The sequence below is a fragment of the Penicillium canescens genome (genome assembly GCF_028828765.1).
Source record: "Penicillium canescens strain IBT 15451 chromosome Unknown utg000004l_segment0_segment0, whole genome shotgun sequence".
Taxonomy (NCBI): domain Eukaryota; kingdom Fungi; phylum Ascomycota; class Eurotiomycetes; order Eurotiales; family Aspergillaceae; genus Penicillium; species Penicillium canescens.
The window spans coordinates 2,673,746-2,692,887 of NW_026703966.1; the positions used below are offsets into that span (position 1 = coordinate 2,673,746).

A 19,142-nucleotide genomic window follows, 5' to 3' on the forward strand; every position below is an offset into this window, starting at 1 on the left:
CGGCATTCCGTCGCCTAACTCCTAACTCCTGAGCCCGGAATAGATTAGCTGTGTATGTTCTGCAGTTTCCCGATATTGGAGTCATTGATATGATAATGACTGCTTTCCCAAACATCCATGCGGAGGTCATCGTAGCCATCTGGACCATGCCAAGCAAAAGCTCCCGCTTACTCAGCGGGTACATGGACGATGTATCCACTTTCGGAGCTTACTGCGAGTGGATTATCTTGAATTTTGGGCGAATAAACTGCATTGAAAGTGTTCTAGAGCAATATGACTTACCTCCTTTATGTTCGGCTCCATCAGTAATCCCGATGATTTCCTAGATTGTATATTTGCTTCGGCCTCGGGCTTCGGGCTCATCTGCTTTGTTACTGCGGACCCACAGCGCCTATTGACGCGATACATGTCCATTAAAATGTACGATCCCCCTTTCTCCTTTCCAGTTGCTTTCTGGTTTCTACGTCCAGTTCAATTCTGCTTTCACCATGGCGGACTCCGAGAAACCCTCCCGTGCAGGGTCGGATGATATCCAATATGACACAGAAAGCGCCATGACGGTCACGGGCTCTGAAACTCCGACGAAAGAGGTTCCGGAGACTAAAGCCAACAGTTGGAAAATGCTTCCTCAGCTCCAGGAGGAAAACGCCCGCAACCTAGCTTCTGGATTCAAACAGCAAACACTTGGTGTGACATGGAAGAACCTCTCTGTGCAGGTTGTCAGTGCAGAAGCGGCGGTCAATGAGACGGTCCTATCACAGTTCAACATCCCCCAGAAAATCAAGGATAGCCGCAGAAAACCTCCCTTGCGTACTATTCTTCGGGAAAGCCATGGAAATGTCCGACCCGGGGAAATGCTCCTTGTTCTTGGTCGCCCTGGCTCTGGCTGTTCGACCTTGTTGAAAATGCTCTCCAATAAGCGCGGTGGATACAAATCTGTTGAAGGCGATGTCCGTTTCGGCTCTATGGACTCCAATGAGGCCAAGAACTATCGCGGTCAGATTGTTCTCAATAGTGAGGAGGAGATCTTCTTCCCAACCCTAACAGTCGGACAAACTATGGACTTTGCAACTCGCCTTAAGGTCCCCTTTCATTTGCCCGATGGCATGACTGCTTCCGAGTATCAGCAGGCATCGAAGAAGTTCCTTCTCGAGTCGGTTGGAATTTCTCATACCGAGGACACCAAGGTTGGAAATGAGTACGTCCGCGGCGTATCAGGAGGAGAGCGAAAGCGTGTTTCAATCATTGAATGCATGGCTACGCGAGGATCCGTCTTTTGCTGGGACCAATCGACTCGCGGTCTTGATGCTTCTACTGCCCTCGAATGGACCAAGGCCATCCGAGCTATGACCGATGTTCTTGGTCTCACGACAATCGTCACACTTTATCAGGCCGGTAACGGTATTTTTGACTTGTTCGACAAAGTACTGGTGCTCGATGAAGGAGAGCAAATTTACTACGGTCCTCGGGAACAGGCCCGTCCTTTTATGGAGAACGCCGGATTTATCTGCCGCGAGGGTTCCAACATCGCCGACTACCTCACCGGTGTGACTGTTCCAACCGAGCGAAGAATTCGCGAGGACTATGAAAGCCGCTTCCCGCGCAACGCAGAAGCCCTCCGTGCCGAGTATGAAAAGTCACCAATTCATGCTCAAATGGCGGCTGAGTACTCTTACCCAGACTCTGATCTCGCCCGTGAACGCACCAAAGAGTTCAAGGAGGGCGTTACTTTCGAGACCTCCAAAAAGCTGCCTCAGAACAGTCCCTTCACTGTCAGCTTCCTTGACCAGGTCAAAATCTGTGTGCAGCGCCAGTACCAAATCCTTTGGGGTGATAAAGCAACCTTTATCATTAAGCAGGTGGCGACGCTGGTCCAGGCTCTAATTGCAGGCTCCTTGTTCTACAATGCTCCGGATAACTCCGGCGGCCTCTTCGTCAAGTCCGGTGCACTCTTCTTCTCTCTTCTATACAACAGTCTACTCGCGATGAGTGAGGTCACTGAGTCATTCTCCGGAAGACCAGTCCTCATCAAGCACAAAAGTTTCGCCTATTTCCACCCTGCCGCGTTTTGCTTGGCTCAGATCGCTGCCGATATCCCCGTTCTACTCTTCCAGATCTCCATGTTCGGTTTGGTTGTATACTTCATGGTTGGGCTTTCAATGTCCGCCGGTGCCTTCTTCACGTATTTCGCGATCGTTTTTACCACAACAATGGTAAGGTGCCCTTTTTCAATGATATGAATTCGAACTAACCAAGATACAGACTATGACTGCCCTTTTCCGCGCTGTCGGGGCTGTCTTTACAACCTTCGATGGTGCCTCCAAGGTCTCTGGCTTGTTGATTATGTCTACTGTTCTTTACAGTGGATATATGATTCAAAAGCCGAAAATGCACCCATGGCTTGGTTGGATATTCTGGATTGATCCCCTCTCCTACGGGTTTGAGGCGCTGCTATCTACCGAGTTCCACGGTAAAACAATTCCGTGCGTGGGAGGCAACCTCGTTCCTACCGGCCCCGGATATGAAAATTCCCAAGACCACCAATCTTGTGCCGGAGTCGGCGGTGCAATCCAAGGTCAGAATTTTGTGCTTGGTGACAACTATCTGTCATCTCTCTCATACAGTCACGCGCACATCTGGCGCAACTTCGGTATCAACTGGGCCTGGTGGGCACTATTTGCTTTCCTTACAATTGTTGCAACCTCGAGGTGGCAGTCTCCATCCGAGTCGGGTAACACACTGGTCATCCCCCGCGAATACCTCCACAAGCATCTCCAAAACCAGAAGAAGGACGAAGAGGGCCAGGCTTCCACGAAAGCTGTCTCTGAGGGCAGCAACGAACCCGCCAACATCGACAACCAACTTGTGAGAAACACTTCGGTCTTCACCTGGAAGAACCTTTCTTACACTGTCAAAACACCGTCCGGCGACCGAGTTCTTCTCGATAACGTCCATGGATGGGTGAAACCTGGTATGCTCGGTGCTCTTATGGGATCCTCCGGTGCAGGTAAAACGACCCTCCTCGATGTTCTTGCTCAGCGCAAGACTGAAGGCACTATCAATGGTTCTATCATGGTCGACGGCCGCCCACTGCCTGTATCCTTCCAACGTTCCGCCGGCTATGTTGAACAGCTCGACATTCACGAGCGGATGGCAACTGTCCGTGAGGCATTAGAATTCTCTGCGCTCCTTCGTCAACCGGCCGACGTTCCACGTGCCGAGAAGTTGGCCTACGTCGACGTGATCATCAACCTACTGGAACTTCATGATTTGGCCGATACTATGATTGGTAGTGTCGGAGCTGGTCTGTCTGTTGAACAGAGAAAGCGTGTCACTATTGGTGTCGAACTAGTTTCTAAGCCTAGCATTTTGATCTTCTTGGACGAGCCTACCAGTGGTCTTGATGGCCAGAGTGCTTACAATACTGTCCGCTTTTTGAGAAAATTGGCAGATGTTGGACAAGCTGTTCTAGTTACTGTGCACCAGCCCTCTGCCCAGCTCTTTGCTGAATTCGATCAACTTCTTCTTCTCGCTAAGGGTGGTAAGACCGTTTTCTTTGGTGAAATTGGAGAGAATGCCAAGACTCTGAAGAGCTATTTCTCACGTTACGGAGCACCATGCCCCCTGAGACAAACCCTGCCGAGCATATGATTGATGTTGTTTCCGGTGAATTGAGCCAGGGCCGAGACTGGAACAAGGTCTGGCTGGATTCACCTGAACATACCGAAATGCTTAAGGAGCTTGACTCAATCATTGAGACTGCTGCATCTAAGCCTGCTGGAACTACTGACGACGGTCGCGAGTTTGCCACTTCTCTTTGGGAGCAAACTGGCCTCGTTCTCAAGCGTACCTCAACCGCCCTGTTCAGAAACAGCGACTATATCAACAACAAGTTCGCGCTCCACATCTCCTCCGGCCTGTTTGTAGGTTTCAGCTTCTGGATGATTGGTGACTCTGTTGGTGACATGCAACTCACATTGTTCTTTATTTTCAACGCCATCTTCGTCGCCCCGGGTGTGATCAACCAGTTGCAGCCAACCTTCCTCGAACGCCGTGACCTGTTTGAAGCACGCGAGAAGAAGGCTAAGATGTACTCTTGGAAAGCCTTCACATTCGCTTTAATTGTCTCTGAGATCCCATATCTCATTATTTGTGGTGTGCTCTTCTTTGTCTGCTGGTATTGGACCGGTGGTTTGGTCACCGAGGCGAGTAAGAGTGGATCCATGTTCACAGTCTTCCTTCTGTATGAATTCTTATACACTGGAATTGGTAAGGCATCTCGTTCCTCGTTTCTTTGACATCAGCTAACACAATGTCCAGGTCAATTTGTTGCTGCGTACGCCCCTAACGCCAACCTGGCTGCCATGATCAATCCTCTCGTCCTGGGTGTAAGTTTTTATTGTTCCATCTACCTATGGACTGCAAACTAATCATGATTTCAATCTGCGCAGACTCTGATCTCCTTCTGCGGAGTTCTGGTTCCTTACGCCCAAATCCAACCCTTCTGGAGGTACTGGATCTACTACCTAAACCCTTTCAATTACTTGATGGGAAGTATGTTAGTTTTTGGTCTCTTCGACAAAAAGGTGCAATGTACAGAACAAGAGTACGCACTCTTCAATGCACCAAACGGAACAACCTGTGGTGAATATCTCGCCGGGTACATGCAAACCATTGGAACTCGCATGAACCTTCTCGACCCCGACGCCACCGAATGCCGGGTGTGCCAATACACCCGTGGATCGGATTACCTCCAGACGGTCAACCTTCTTGATTACTATTATGGATGGCGTGATACTGCTATCGTCGGTCTATTTGCGATCAGCTCTTATGCTCTTGTCTTTGGTCTGATGAAACTCAGAACCAAAGCTTCGAAGAAGGCTGACTGATCGGTTGAGCTCTGAGATTGTACAGAGTTAATATTTTAGAGGGAGTTTGATCTCTCTTCTTTTGCACCACGGCATATTGTAGCCGTTGCTATTTTAATAGATGCCTCATTTAGACATAGAGTACCACCTTCAAGTTAGAAATACATCGCGATGCCTATCTCTCAAGCACTTGTAGTGATCCTCCATCTAAGATGATCAAACATGCCCTCGTGATGAGTTTAGTTATTTTAGGGGCCTTTCGAGGACTTCGAATCTCAACTTTCATCACTGTAAATGTAATAGGCCTGGTGTCATAAGTAATTCTTAAGAATGAGTGTAACGATACATACCCACAATCCCCACCTTCGAAAATCAGATACTGTCAAGGAACTCTTCGAAATACACCGTCGACGCCTCAAGTAAGAATAATAACACAAATGCCATGCCTTCGTAGCAAGATCCCGAACCCCTCAGAATCGTCCGATGTCAAGCACACAATGAATACATTCATCATGTTCCTTTCCATCCCACATGAAGTCTGCCACCGGTCGGTTGTGTTTCTCCTTGTCGCACCATTTCCAGTCGGTAATGCAGAGCAAACACACGGAAAATCCCCGGAGTGGAGCAGGTTGGCATTTCTCACAATGGATACAGACGAAGAATCCAAGCCCGTGGGTGTTATCTTCGTGTGGGAAATCATTTGCGTCATGAGAAGACTCGCTAGACGCTGAAGTGACATCGTCGCTTTCGACCTTTGGAGATGGCTCATCTTGGGGCTTCATCTCCACTTTTCCTTCTCCATGGCGGATTGTAGTGGTGATAGTAACGACCGTTGTGCTGGTTGTGATGTCACCAATTGTTGTGATGACCTCGGGGGCGATTGTGATGGATCGGGTATCGTTGCCATGACATGTGTTAGGTTCGGTCAATGAACTGCCGGCCAGTGTACTACCAGCTGGAAGTTTGCTGGTGCTTGCAGCTACAACCGCTGTGGTGGAGTTGTTGGAGACTGGCTGTTTGATATGACCACCTGGACGGCGTGACGGCGATTCCGGAGCAACGTTACTCATTTGAGAGGCCCGCCAGGATCGGTGTGACTATTTTCTATCAGTTGGAAAGAGCCTTTGAGCTTCAGAACTCTGACCAACTGACATCTGTGTTCCTCTTCCTGCAACGGTTGCAACGCTTGAATGGCCCTTCGCCATCATCACGCATGAATCCAGAGACTGGCTGATCCTTTCGGCATTGAGTGCAGTATTGGGTGGGTTCCGACATTTTGAAGCCTTCTTTCTGAGTGGCCTTTTGTGATGAGTGAACGAGGCTTGCGGGATGGGTCAGTGAATACTAGATGAATATGCAGGTGAGTCTGAGGCAGAAAGGGTGGCGAGTGAGGACATTGGGGAATTAATAGGGTAGATGATTTTATTGGAGCTGGAGTTATTCGCGGTTTTTCGTTACTTATCAGCGGATGCTGCATATGAATCTGAGAAGAAAGTGGTTGAATGATTAGAGCTAGGCGGCTATGGTTATTTGCAATTAATCGTTCTTTATTAGCGGGCGGTACGTACAAATTCCGAGGATAAGGTGGTTAAATAGGTCCGAGCTAGGGTTTCGCAACTCTTTGTTAGTTATAAGTGGGTGGTGCGTTTCAATTCCCAGATAGACTCTATATATTCAAATATGTCTTTGCACAATCTATTTACGCCGTATTTTGGGCTGAAAGGGTCTTACCGCCCTCTTATTAGTTTATAGGCGGGCGGTTAGGGTGGTAGTACCTTCCTACACCCTATTAACGTATTCTGTAAGCGAGTGGTGCATGTAAGCGAGTGGTGCACCACGCGTCAGTCAAAGAGATGCCTTCGAGAGGGAGACAATTGATGCCTATGAAGATGAGCGTTCTGAAGTCGCCTGCAATTGGTTTACTGCTATTGCAAAAGTTCCATGGATATATAGAACTGACGAAAGGCGATATCTCGACTGTGAAGGGTAGGTAGAGGGCTTTCATAGTTGAAGAACCAGCCTGCCACCAGATTCCAAGTTAAAGCCGCCATTATAACCAGAAAGACTATTTGGAGAGGAAAGAATCGTGCAATCGATTGTCAGCACTCGGGTGAACGGATGTATCAATTACAAGTCTTAGCCTAGACTTAGTACGGGAAAAGAGGCAGTCAACCCATGTTCACGCTTATATGCGTCACGTAGAAGATATTACAAGAAGCTTGAACCATCAAAGAGCTTCTGTCAAGGCGAGATATTGACACAGGTATACTCTCTCAAGGCGGAGACGGTGAGGATGAATCGAGCGAAGATTTATACTTGGTTCAGAACTGATGTAGCATAGTAATTTGGTTGCAGAAGCTTGTCCGGTGAACGAAACCGCACCATACGGGGTGATATCCAAGAACGTGACGATCTTGATGCCACGCCTAAGAGATTTCTGCGCGTTTGGCAGCGAGCTGACGTGCCTAGGTGGTGATGGTTGAGCCTTTTTGGGGTCTGTATTATTGTGAGACTGCAGAGGTCAGAAAACGGAATTTTGGATTGGAAAGAAGTTGCTTAGCGTTAGATGTGCAGTTGGCATATAGAGGATCGAATTGAGGCGATAGAAAACGAGAGCTACGTGCTAATGTCCCCGCGAATGTGACTTTCTAGAATCTGAGGCATTTTGATTAGGTCTGAGGTAGCGAGTGAGAAAGTAAAGGACACATGACCAACGAGGGTGCGAGAAAGGAAAAGTGAACCCAATTAGGAAATAGGCAGCACCGTCAACACCAGCACCACATTCACTATTTATACCGCCCTCTTCCCTTCTTTTCCTCTATTCTTTCTTCCCTTCTTCCACACCCCAACCCCTAATCATCTAGATTCATAAGATAGATGGGCACCCCTCCACCAGAGCTATGCCGTCTAACAGGGCGCTGCCGTCCGGCCTCGAATGAGACCATCGGCCACATCGAGCCTATAAGATACCTAGCCTTCAAATATAAACTATACAAAAACTAATTCGTGGCATTTACAGAGTCACTGCTAACGTTGGCGAACGCTTCGTTGGTGAACATGCAGAGATTCCTGCCCCCGGCATTACGCGAAAGAAGCCCTGGCCCCTAGGCCCAAAAAGTCCTCGATTGCGATTTCACCTTAGAAGGGGAAATGGCGTTGCTTCGGCTATTGCGAGACGCTTTCACGAGATGGACGCCTTACGTGAGCCTCGTCTTCGTGAGGAGTGAGCCATGACCGCTGAAGCATTGGCAGTCTTTCTGAACAGCAACAAACTGAACGCAGAGAGCGCCATCATGACTGTGGTGGGCGACCGAATGGAGATTGACACGGAGTGTGTACACTGTCAGGAGCTCAACGGTCCATGGATGTGGTGCACTGCCGTCCGTGGTGACGCCGGCATAGGCCTTGCTTGTAACAACTGCCACAAGCTTGGACACGAAGAAAAATGCGAGAAATACCTTGTGCTTGATAATGCGGGTGCACAACATTGGCGTCGCATTATCCAAAGGGGGGTTCGCTGTATCAATCCCCTAGTTATATTAGGGTGATGATCATGCTTGCAAATGAACAAAGTTGTATCACTCCAGTTTTCAACTCCCTGAATATGCACAAAACTAAAAGCAAAGCGGCAAACCAAAACAAAACAAGAACGCTTTAAAAATGCCATGTCGTAGAATATTTACATCTCCCCAATTAACCGCCAACAAACAGTTTTAGCAACCTCCCCTTTCCGACTAGCAATCTCCATCTCACATAAAGCCTGATCAAGGGATTCCATATCCCAAGCATTAGGATTATGCCTCGAATCAGAAGCGAGCTCTTCGTGTTCCCAGGGCTCATCGGCACCAGGTAGAACGGGGAGGCTGCGAGGCACTTTTTCTTCTAACATATCAACTCGATGAAGAAGATCATCATGAACAGCACCAGCGACGACCTTTTGCATTGAGATGCCGGCAATGACATGTCGTAAATCTGGCTCGGCAGCATGCGCTTCTTTCCTAATCTTCTTGAGTGATAGCTCATAGAGTCGGTATGGTAAACGTTCAGAGTCGATGGTGGGGTTCTGACTAGGAACGGGGCTAGGAACGGGGCTAGCAACGAGAGTCATGCGTGGGTTTTGGAGTTGGCGTCGTTGCCGGACTTGGGGGATGTTCCTTGTGAGGATTCGTGTGCATTGCATTTTGGTGGATAGGTCTCAAATGAGAGGTGCGTGTATGTGTATTTGTATGTGGATCTTTTGAAGGAGATCTGGATCTTGGTTGTATAGTATTTTTTTGCGGGGACTAGAAGGAATTGGGTTGATATATGGCTGGGGATTTAGTCAGTGAGCATTTTGGGTTTGGGCTGCAAATGAAATTATGGCACGTCAGCTGCATCTTGATATCATGCCACTTTGATTTTCAGTCTGCATGGGGGAAATCGGGATGCGATCGGTGAGGAGCGGGTGAGGTTGGGAGTGTCGGCCGGGTGGCGAGGCGCGCAAATCATACCACTCACAGGGGGTGTTGAATGTATTTCAAGTCCCACTTTCGGTGGATGTTGGGATATTTAGCTATAGGTTAAATTAATTGTTAATGTTGATCTCAGGACTTCTTTACTTTTGGCATTGATTTGCAAGTCGCAGTGGCGGACGAAATCGTTCATAGATGCGGTTGTAGCCAGCCCCCGACAATTCGATACCTGCATTCCTAGAGTCGCGTCAATACATTTCCAATGGGATTGTCTAATTCCTTTCCGAGTTTGATCAATTATTCCTTAGTCACTGGAACAACCCTGCATTAATCAAACATTGCAGTGCAAGGTGACCTCGGGAAGTGATCCGATGAGACTTTCGGTCGTGGAGGACCTTCGCTCAATTTTCGGTATCACAAATTGCAGACAATTATCGTTTCAAAAATTGCCGAATATCATGGATACTACTTGTACTATCTCTACTGCAATTGCTGCTCCAAATTACTGATTCCATGCACCCATGACGTGCCACTATGGAGAGTTACTTCAAAAGATCGGATGGTCATTCCGACATCTATAACCCCACCATGAATCATCGTGTGAAGCTAATGCAAGCCCTTATCGACATGACTCATTCCACATAATGAAAAGGTCTTTCAATTTCGAGTCTTCATCTCTAAAGCCGTGTTTATTCCCATCATCCAAGAAGTGAACATAGGAAGCTCGACACCGCGCCAACAATGGCACCAGAGCAAAAGACAGCCACGATCTCAGTCCAACAGCATCACCCATCAGCACAAACAAGCGTAGAAAGCTTGCCCACGGCCGGTCCAAGCACAAGAATCAACGATGAAGAAGCGCCTCGGTCGGCCTTCTCCATAATCGAGCCCCCAGCCGAGCTGGCAACAGTCACAACCCACTTCACAGACCATTTCCCAGAACACAATCCAGACGACATCTTCCCAGATGGCGGACTTCGTTCCTGGAGCGTCGTTCTCGGCTCGTTTTTACTCTTGATGAGTAGTTTCGGGGTAATGAATACAACCGGTATCCTGCAAAACTATTTTGCATCGCACCAATTATCCAAATATTCCCCCAGTGCAGTCGGCTGGATTCCCGGTTTATTCACATTCTTCGGTCTGAGCGTCTCCGTTCAGGTTGGACCGATGTTCGATCGGTATGGTCCAACTGGTATTCTCATTGCCGGCACGGCGATCTATGTCACAGGTCTGATGCTCCTAGCTGAGAGTCATGAGTATTGGCATTTTGTCTTGACGCTGGGTGTCATGTCTGGCATTGGAGCTGCGCTTTTGAGTACGGTTGCGTTGGCTAGTGTGCCTCAATGGTTTGATCGGAAGGCTGGCCTTGCGATTGGGATTTCGATGGCTGGGGCGGGTCTTGGTGGTGTGCTTTTTCCGTTGATGCTTCGGGCTGGGTTCTCTAAGCTGGGGTATAAGTGGACAATTAGGCTTCTGGCGTTCGTTGCGTTGGCTTTGTGTGTTGTTGCGACATTTTTGGTCAAGGCGAGGCTGCCGAAGGGCAGGAGTAAGTCGACCGTTAATCTGCGCTCTTTGAAAGATGCCAGGTTTACCTGGTTGACTGTAGGAATTTTCAGTAAGTTGGATTCAGTTTTGATTGGGAGTAGAATGATATGCCTGACCTGTCCAGGCCTTGAGCTTGTCGTTTTCGCTAGTCTGGGACTATACCCGACCTATGTCGTTTTGCAGGGCTTTTCGACCAACACTAGTGTTCTCCTCCTCTCCGTGCTGAACATGTGAGTGATAGTACCTCCTCTGGCCTCGAATCACAATAACTTACACCGCACAGAGCATCCACTGTAGGCCGCTTACTGGCCGGAGGCATAGCCGATCGTTACGGCAGAATAAACACCCAGGCCGCACTCATCGCGCTGGGAGCCGTTGCAGTCTTTGTGATATGGCTACCATTCGGAAATACCCTGGCAGGGCTATATACCTTCTCCTCAGTATTCGGGCTAGCGTCAGGCTCATTCCTGAGTCTGGCACCTGCCTGTATTGGGCAGATCTCAAAGGCCAGCGAAGTTGGTGGACGATTCGGATTAACATATTCCATTGTCAGCTTTGCGTAAGTCACCTTTTTCGATCATACTTGTGGCCCCTGATGTGGTTTGATTGGCGACTGACAGATAATCCCAGAACACTAATTTGTATCCCTATTGGAGGTGAGATGCTGGACAAAGTTGGCAAGAGGGCTATGGTGGCGTATCTGGGCAGTGTCTTGATCGTTGCATTGGGGATGTTTGTCATGGCTCGATGGGCTTGTTTGAGTTACCGGTGGAGATGGCAGGCGAAGATCTGATCTAGTTTGGCAAGGGGGATCTCAAAATAGGTGAAAAGTGAAAGGTTCTTATTCCATTTGAAGTAAGTTAACTCTAGATTGAATGGTATCGGATACATGTTCTTGCAAGATCGGGCCACCTCGATATATATAGTTCTGGCGTTCGCCCTGCGAGTGTATCTGTGGTAGAAGCATATGATCATCGACTGAGTGTCTCGGAAGTTGGACGAGCAAGTTAGTTCTGTTCGCCGCCCTGGCTCTTAGCAAACTCCTCACTATAACCAGTCAGAACCATAACAGCCATGTGGTTGCACAAAATTAAAAAGAAAATACTCACAGGTGTTTATCGAGTTCATCCATATGCTGACGCTGTTCCTTAAGCTTCTGCCGAAGACGCTTAACCCTGCACCATTGTCAGTATATATATGCACCAACAACCAAAAACAGCATACTTCTCCATCTCCTGCTCCCGAATATACATAAGTTCATGCGCAGCCTCACGTCGCGCAAATGAATCCTTTCTACTCCAGTCAGAAATTGATGACGTCATATACTCGGGAGCTCATACTGGGCCATAAAGCCTCGCGGCTTAGGAGCACCTAGATCGCCTTCACCCATGATAGCTGGAGCGACGGAGAATGATCGGAGAATAGTTAGATTGGATGGTCGGAGAATGGGTCGTGAGAGTGCTGATTGCATGTTGGAGATTGGAGATTGGAGATGTGAGTGTGAGGGTGGGTTATGTCGATCTGTTGAGATGGTGTGTGGGAATGTCCACCACGAGATGGATGTATCTACTAGATTGCGTGCTGTATTTGTACTTCTGTAAAAGTGCAGATCAATGGAGATGAACCGAAATTGTGGCAGGTCAATGCTATTTATGAGGTACGGGAATGACTTCATGGGATGGTCAGGTGATGCTCTGCGCTATAGACTTCATCCGGCCTTGTATGACTGGATTGCCTGGTTGGATGCCCAGGTAAATGGGGACTAATCAGAGACTGGGAGTGGGCGCACCACTTACACCACTATTTGACTTGGATATCGCCACGCCCGGATCGGCATGCGGAGTCCCCGCACGTTGGCCCTTGCTTTGAGTCGAATTGCATGGCTTACGGAAGACATTCCTCCGTGCAAACGAAATAGTTTCATTGGAAGGCATTACTGCCTTGATGTGTTTTTTGTAACGCAAAGGGTTGTTGACTCCTGACTAGCTGTTGAGGCCTTACGTGACAATTAATTTGTACTTCGATCAAGACTACGCAAGAACTCCTTGAATAGAAAATGTAATTGAGCCATAATATACGTCCTATCGACGAAAGTCCCTTACAATACATAACGGAATCCCTTCTGCAACCGTCTCGCAGCAGCAATATCAATCCCCTCAACATCAGCAGTAACCTGCAACCGACGAAGATCCTTCGGGCTGAGCTCTACCTCTTCATTTTCAAGTCTCAGCTGTCGCTTATTGAGCATATTCAGGTTGAAGTATAAGAAAAGAGCACACAGTCCACCGACGACTTGGAGAGCAATGCAGACACCCATCGCGGTTTGGTAGTGGGGTGCCTCTTTGTCCATGTATGTATACGGCGTCCAGATCGAAGCGCTGTTTCCGAGGGAATTGAAGAATGCAAAGGCTATTTTGGTCAGTCTCTTGTGTGGTGTAGTAAAAACTAAAGGGGTGGTGAGGTAACTTACCAGCAGCACGCTTGGCGGGCGGGCGAGGGAGCGAACTGGCGAGCCAGGAATAAATAGTACCGTTTTGAGCGAACACGAAGACCATTAAGAAGAAGGAGAAGTATCGGGGTCCGAAGGTGTTGGTTTTCATATAGACGACGAAGCCGATAATCGTGATTGGGATTGGGTAGACGAAAAACCAGAATCTCTTCTCCAGCTTGTCGGAAGTCCAGGAATGGCCGAGAGAATATGCGACCATGAAAAGGTAAGGGGGTGCCACGAGAACGAGGGAGATTGTCTCAGAGTAGTCGAGGGATGATTTGACGAGAGTCGGGAAGAAATTCTGGAAACCTGCCGCTCCGGTGATACACATGTAGCCAAGGGCAAATACGTAGGTCTTGATATCGGTCATAGCCAGCTTCAAGCCCTTTATTTGATTCACGCCACCCTTCTCATCCACATCGGCCTCGCCGGCCTCAACGGCAAGACGGCGCTGAGCCACTTTGCGCATCTCCGGAGAAAGAAGCTTCCATGTTTCTGGGAAGTCAGGTAAGATGAAGCAAACGGCCAGTCCGATGGCACAGGTGATTGCGCCTTCGATCACGTAAAGCCATTGCCAAGCTGAGAGTCCTCGCTTTCCCTTGAGACCGTGCAGAATACCGGCGGCGATGAGGTTACCGAAGGCGCCGCTGAGCAACGAGCCGGAATAGAAGATACTCATACGGAATGCCAATTCTCTTTTGGTGTACCATTTTGAAAGGTAAAATAAGACTCCACTGAAGAAGGGGGCCTCTGATTTGGTTTTAGCTTACGTAGAGAGGAAAAAAGGCGTGATACTTACCGACGATACCGAGAATAAACCGGCATGCAACAATACCTCCATAGCTGGACACCTGACTTGTCAACGCAGACACCAGGCCCCAAGCGCAAATGAAGAATCCAATATATATCGAAGGGCGACCCATATAATTGAGGAGCAAGTTCGAAGGCACCTGCATCAGAATGTATCCGACGAACAGGACAGACAGGCCGGTTTGGTATTTCGTATCATCGAGATTCAGGTCCTCTTCGAGACCTTGAAGTTTTGCTGCGGCATAGTTGTTTCTGTCGCCATCAGCACTAGACACTTCAGGAGAGCCTTTGCTCGAGGCATCGCTTACCGATCGATATAGTTCATCAGGTAAACCAGAATGACCAAGGGCATAATCAAGGCATCAATGCGCCTGCGCAATTTCTTCTCGACAACTTTCTCCTCCTCAGTCAACTCAGCCATGTGAACAACCTCCTCATGGCTCAAGTCAGCCTTTGCGCCCAACTCCGCATCGGTAATATTATTATTATTTCCGGCCATGTTTACGTCGAGCCAATGGAACAAAGTGAAGGTTAAAGCACAAAGGATTGGGGTGGGCGATCATTTATGTTGAAGAGTAGCAGGTCATGTTACTCGGCATAGAACAAGATCTCGCATTTACCCCGTGAATTCTGGGGAAACGTGGGGGACAATCAGGTCCAATCATGTTTGCGGGGAAGTGGCCCAATGCGGAGATATACGTAGGGGAGCGAGGGTCATGACGGCATTGGTGATCTCCAATAGGTAGAAACTTCCCACGACCCCCACGGTGGAAGCCAATATCAGCCTGATATGGGCACTGAGTTTAAGCCGTGCGCCGTACAGGGAAGGTAACTTCGGTCGATTTGCTCAAGCCTTCGGCTGCCCCATCCCGGCCTTCATGGAGGGTTATGAGCCGAGAGATGGCTCGGACAAAGTCCGGAGATGCTCAGCCGTGGAACCCTTGCAATTCTGGCTTTGATTCTAGGCTCGTGTTTCTGTATTCGGTTGGTGCCCCGAGGTGGCAGGGATGCGAAGTATTTCTAAGGCTGGATTAGAGGAACCAATATCCCGAAATCAAGGACTTTATCGAAAGAGTAAATAATTTCACTGAGTGGGCTCTGATGACAACGGTGAACAAGATACTGTAGACAAAGATAAGAACAATACCCCGGACTCCAGATCCCGGACTCACGCCGATCCAACCTCTCTCCTCCAGCCAAGACTTCTCCCGTCTCCAGCTCTCACTTTAACTCTCGCACTTTCTCCGCGTGGACCGGGATACTCAAAGCTTGGCCGGTGTAACTCCTAGCGTCGACTCTAATTTGGCATCTTTGTTCTGCTATCTTTGTCTTAGTAGGAATTCTAGGTAGATTCCAGTATGGCTTTGGCGAATCAAATATCCCCTAAGCGCCCCTGGGAAAAAGTCAACCGATGCTATCGGACCATCTTGCGCGTGGCTAAACAGTATTCACCTCGGCAGTTTTCTCGGGCGAGACAATCGGCCCCCTCCTCGTGTTGCATGCTGTATGAGAGCTAGTGCATAGGTTGCCGTCCTCGGCATCTAGACGTTGTTTCCCGGGGGAGAAGTAAAACATGGATTCGACAGACTTTTGTCGTTTTCCATTCTGAAATTAATGATACAGGTCCAAAGTGAGCTCAGGTACTTTTGAGAGAGCTTTACCTTGAGTCACTTTGTCAACCCATCAGGGTTGGCACATTAAGGCTAGAACCACGAGTTCTCAATAAACATAATTGAGACTGATTCGGGGGTTCTGTCTAAGGCGAACTAATATTCAGCGACTAACTTATCTACAGTATGTGTGGCGAGGCCTGCCTGCCTATACAGACCTCTCCTCGTCAACCCTTATGTTTGCTCCGTTTGTTTCGTCCGCCATAGCCTCGGTAAGGCATCTGTGGAGGCCTCAGGCCGCAATGTTTACCTACTAAGGTTACGAGAGCCATAATTCATAGGATTATCAGCTTCGTAGGTGTTTATTTCTTCGACTGTGTATGGAATTGGGATAAGCAACTCAAATACTCCGTATAAAGGGCAGACTAATCAAGTTACAAATTTAGCCTCCTTGGTGGACTACTTTGCAACCTGCAAACCAGTACAAACCAGACTTGCGTACGGAGTACGTACTATAGCAGCATTTATAGTCTGTATACGTCAGGCAATCAAAATACGAATCATCTCGACATATCAAAAGCCCGATAGAACACATCGTAAGCTTGGAAGATTGGATGGGAAGCTGCCTGCAGGTGGGAGCCAATACTTAGTCACCGGGCTGAAACGGGCCCCTCTCGGCACTTCCATTTCAGTCGACTGACAGCTCCATAGCCAGTTCTACAGCGAATAATGCAGCCACATGAATAACTCCCAATGACAACGGCACAATTCAGACTCGGTCGCAATGGTGGGGGGGTCCATGGGCCCACACGCCACCTATCAGCAGCGCCGAGACACAAACTAACGTCACACTAGCAGCGCCAAACGCCCGGAGGGCGTGAGTCGGCCCACACCCCAAGCCAGCAGATCTCGGACGACCAGCTCGGAAATCTGGCTCGCCTAAATCACGCTGCGTCGTTGGCCCAAGAGCTGAGACCTTCCCAAACTCCCACCCTCAAGCTCACCAGGCACGCCCCCATGGTCGGCGAAACGCGACGATTTGCCTCCGACCTACGAGTCAGGAGGGCTGCCAACCGCCAGTCACGATCGTGCAAAGTCTGTCGGCTCCGCAAAGTCAAGGTCGGTTCTCCTTGTTCGTTGTGCTCAGATCGCCAGCCCTGGACCGGGACGCTCCCGAACCCATCGCATGCGTCCCACTGGTCCCTAACGTCAATACTACATGCTCGATGCTAACGTAGATCATGCTAGTGTGACCGTGTCAAGCCCTGCCATGCCTGCTGCGCCCACGGATACCCGTCGAAGTGCGTGTATGAGGACATCCCGGATGAGGACGCCAGGCCGATCAGTCAGGCGGAGGAGATCCGGAACTTGCGGGCGGAAATTCGGGAGCTGAGAGGGAGGATTGATGCCAGACATGATGGTACATATTCATTTCAAGCCACCGCCCACCTACCTGTGGGGCTCGATGCAGAACTTATTGCTGATGCTTGCATGTAGGTTCGAGATCTCGGAATCTTCAACAGCTCGAACAGCTTGAAGGCTTATTTGACTCTATTCGATCTGCGCCGCTAGATCTGGTGGAGGAGCTTGTCCGTGAGCTTCGCACTGCTCACGGCGGGCTTAATAAGGATTTGGTCCCTGTGGGACCATGGGAAGGCCGAGAAGGTTTGTTCTATTAGTGTGACGACTGGGAGCTCCTTGCTGACGTCCTCAGCTTATGAATCTTATGAACAACCGTCACGGCCCTCTTCGACTCTGCCGGTTCGCAAACGTCTTCTGTTGAATTCTGCCAATGAGGATTTCAATACTTTTGAAGATGATAACGACGATGACAGGGAATTTGAGCGTGAGATGTCTATTGGCAGTGGCTCGGACTCATCCGGGGAGCCTCAGTAATCAGCATGCAAAGACCAGTGCTGGATGTATTCGTCGAGAGATTTGTTGATGCATTTAGCCCCGAGGTGGATATGAAGTCGGGACGGGCTGGTGCATTGCGAGCTGCCGCCGGGATTCGAATGTTTTCCCCTTTGATCAGTGATGCTTTCGAGGCTGTCTCGGTGGCCTTTTTGGACGGTCTGTTCAGAATAAGCAGATCGAGGCATCTGGGTTCCGACTTTATCCGCGTGTGCTTCGTGGTTTGCAGGATGCATTGGTTGATCCTGAGAAATCCAAAGCCGAGTCCACGCTAGTCACTGTGATTCTGCTACTGGCCTTTGAGGTCTGTGCACAACCAATCCAATCACTTTTTGATTACTGCTGACTCCGACAGAGCGTTGAACGCACCACTGACAGCGGTGTCTCGGCCCATGTTCGAGGTGCGGTGCGCTTGATTGAACATCGTGGACCGGAAAATCACATGTACGGGGTGGAGCATCTTCTGTTCACTGAGCTTCGTCCATACTGGGTATGTCTCCAACTACTCATGATCCGATTTATCTCCTAACAACTCTCAGATTGGTGGTGCTTTAGCTGCTCGACAACCGTCATTCCTGGCACAAGAAGAATGGAAAACTATCCCATGGGCTGCAGGAACAACCACAAAGGACATTCTACACCACCTGCTCGATCTTGCCGCCCATATTCCAGGTTTACTAGCACAGTCTGATTCCTTCAAAGCAGCACAGGCTCGCTCCGTGCTAGGCGCACACGAAATCGCCGTCAAGCAGACTACCCTGTGGAATGGCATTGGCGAGCTCACAATTAAGTTCTACCAATGGTATGAGGACTGGGTCAAGGTTTACCCCGACGGACCACCACAAGAAGTCAAGCAAACAGGCGCAGACGATTTCCCTATTTTCCAGCGGCGCGACCTGCGCACTGGGGCTACTTATACCCCAACCAGATACACATACCCCAACCTCCTCCTCGCACAAACCATGTGCCTCTACTACAGCTTTCGACTCATCCTCTCGTCGGTCGATACCCGTCCCCAGGACCGTGTAACCCCCATGGAACAATACGAGTTGGGATGTGGGATTGCCCGTACGCTGGAGTTCTATATCACCACAGCGCCTGGCAATATGATTAACCGTCTTGCATTCCCCACCCGGGTGGCGTGGGAAGCATTCCCTGAGGGAGGTACGGAGCGCAAGTTCATGGTAGAGTTATTGCATTTGGTGGAACGGCGACACGCCCTTGGCCTTTGGGGCAGCGCCATGCCTGAGTTATCCACCCAGCAAGATTCGCCCTTGAATTCAGGTAGTCCATAGCGCGTATTACGCATATAGTGATGTGAAATGTAGCAACGACTTGACAATCTTACTGTGTTCCGAAAATAACCGTCAGTTGTGCAAAATATGGCACCGCCGTTGCGTAGCTCCACCAATGAACCCCATTGTGAACATAAAAATATGTCATGGGCCATGAA

At 49.2% G+C, this 19,142-nt stretch overlaps 8 protein-coding genes across 8 annotated transcripts; 3 read left to right on the forward strand and 5 right to left on the reverse strand.

Annotated features, from left to right (window-relative positions):
- Positions 1-488: 488 nt before the first annotated feature.
- On the forward strand, positions 489-4,957 carry N7446_006371 (putative ABC multidrug transporter; the record flags this gene model as incomplete). Its single annotated transcript, XM_058515119.1, has 5 exons — positions 489-2,213; positions 2,263-3,541; positions 3,574-4,269; positions 4,321-4,388; positions 4,452-4,957. 5 exons carry the CDS (start codon positions 489-491, stop codon positions 4,887-4,889), a joined length of 4,206 nt encoding a protein of 1,401 aa, XP_058372297.1. The 3' UTR covers positions 4,890-4,957.
- A 381-nt stretch (positions 4,958-5,338) lies between these two features.
- Positions 5,339-6,143, reverse strand: N7446_006372 (uncharacterized protein; the record flags this gene model as incomplete). The annotated part of the gene is made up of 2 exons (XM_058515120.1): positions 5,339-5,965; positions 6,021-6,143. The coding sequence occupies 2 exons, from the start codon at positions 6,141-6,143 to the stop codon at positions 5,339-5,341; spliced, it is 750 nt and encodes a 249-aa protein (XP_058372298.1).
- A 1,922-nt stretch (positions 6,144-8,065) lies between these two features.
- Positions 8,066-8,356, reverse strand: N7446_006373 (uncharacterized protein; the record flags this gene model as incomplete). The annotated part of the gene is made up of 1 exon (XM_058515121.1): positions 8,066-8,356. The coding sequence occupies one exon, from the start codon at positions 8,354-8,356 to the stop codon at positions 8,066-8,068; it is 291 nt and encodes a 96-aa protein (XP_058372299.1).
- A 191-nt stretch (positions 8,357-8,547) lies between these two features.
- On the reverse strand, positions 8,548-9,048 carry N7446_006374 (uncharacterized protein; the record flags this gene model as incomplete). The annotated part of the gene is made up of 1 exon (XM_058515122.1): positions 8,548-9,048. The coding sequence occupies one exon, from the start codon at positions 9,046-9,048 to the stop codon at positions 8,548-8,550; it is 501 nt and encodes a 166-aa protein (XP_058372300.1).
- Positions 9,049-10,060: 1,012 nt separating this feature from the next.
- Positions 10,061-11,657, forward strand: N7446_006375 (putative MFS monocarboxylate transporter; the record flags this gene model as incomplete). The annotated part of the gene is made up of 4 exons (XM_058515123.1): positions 10,061-10,934; positions 10,989-11,094; positions 11,148-11,423; positions 11,495-11,657. The coding sequence occupies 4 exons, from the start codon at positions 10,061-10,063 to the stop codon at positions 11,655-11,657; spliced, it is 1,419 nt and encodes a 472-aa protein (XP_058372301.1).
- A 116-nt stretch (positions 11,658-11,773) lies between these two features.
- On the reverse strand, positions 11,774-12,540 carry N7446_006376 (uncharacterized protein). Its single transcript, XM_058515124.1, has 4 exons — positions 12,205-12,540; positions 12,089-12,157; positions 11,974-12,039; positions 11,774-11,911 (listed from the first exon to the last, which is right to left on the reverse strand). Exons 1-4 carry the CDS (start codon positions 12,537-12,539, stop codon positions 11,872-11,874), a joined length of 510 nt encoding a protein of 169 aa, XP_058372302.1. The 5' UTR covers position 12,540; the 3' UTR covers positions 11,774-11,871.
- Positions 12,541-12,962: 422 nt separating this feature from the next.
- N7446_006377 (putative MFS transporter) lies at positions 12,963-14,664 on the reverse strand (the record flags this gene model as incomplete). The annotated part of the gene is made up of 4 exons (XM_058515125.1): positions 12,963-13,273; positions 13,335-14,105; positions 14,155-14,417; positions 14,474-14,664. 4 exons carry the CDS (start codon positions 14,662-14,664, stop codon positions 12,963-12,965), a joined length of 1,536 nt encoding a protein of 511 aa, XP_058372303.1.
- A 1,895-nt stretch (positions 14,665-16,559) lies between these two features.
- N7446_006378 (uncharacterized protein) lies at positions 16,560-18,984 on the forward strand (the record flags this gene model as incomplete). Its single annotated transcript, XM_058515126.1, has 9 exons — positions 16,560-16,562; positions 16,631-16,894; positions 17,024-17,195; positions 17,273-17,440; positions 17,490-17,667; positions 17,730-17,832; positions 17,919-17,993; positions 18,045-18,179; positions 18,229-18,984. The coding sequence occupies 9 exons, from the start codon at positions 16,560-16,562 to the stop codon at positions 18,982-18,984; spliced, it is 1,854 nt and encodes a 617-aa protein (XP_058372304.1).
- Between the last annotated feature and the right edge of the window lie 158 nt (positions 18,985-19,142).

Coding starts and splice junctions, on each gene's coding strand:
- N7446_006376 (XM_058515124.1), bottom strand. CDS start 12,539: ATGAAGTCATTCCCGTACCTCATAAATAGCATTGACCTGCCACAATTT. Junction 12,158..12,204: donor CCGCGAGGCTTTATGGCCCA/GTATGAGCTCCC, acceptor TGACTGGAGTAG/AAAGGATTCATTTGCGCGAC. Junction 12,040..12,088: donor CGGGAGCAGGAGATGGAGAA/GTATGCTGTTTT, acceptor ACAATGGTGCAG/GGTTAAGCGTCTTCGGCAGA.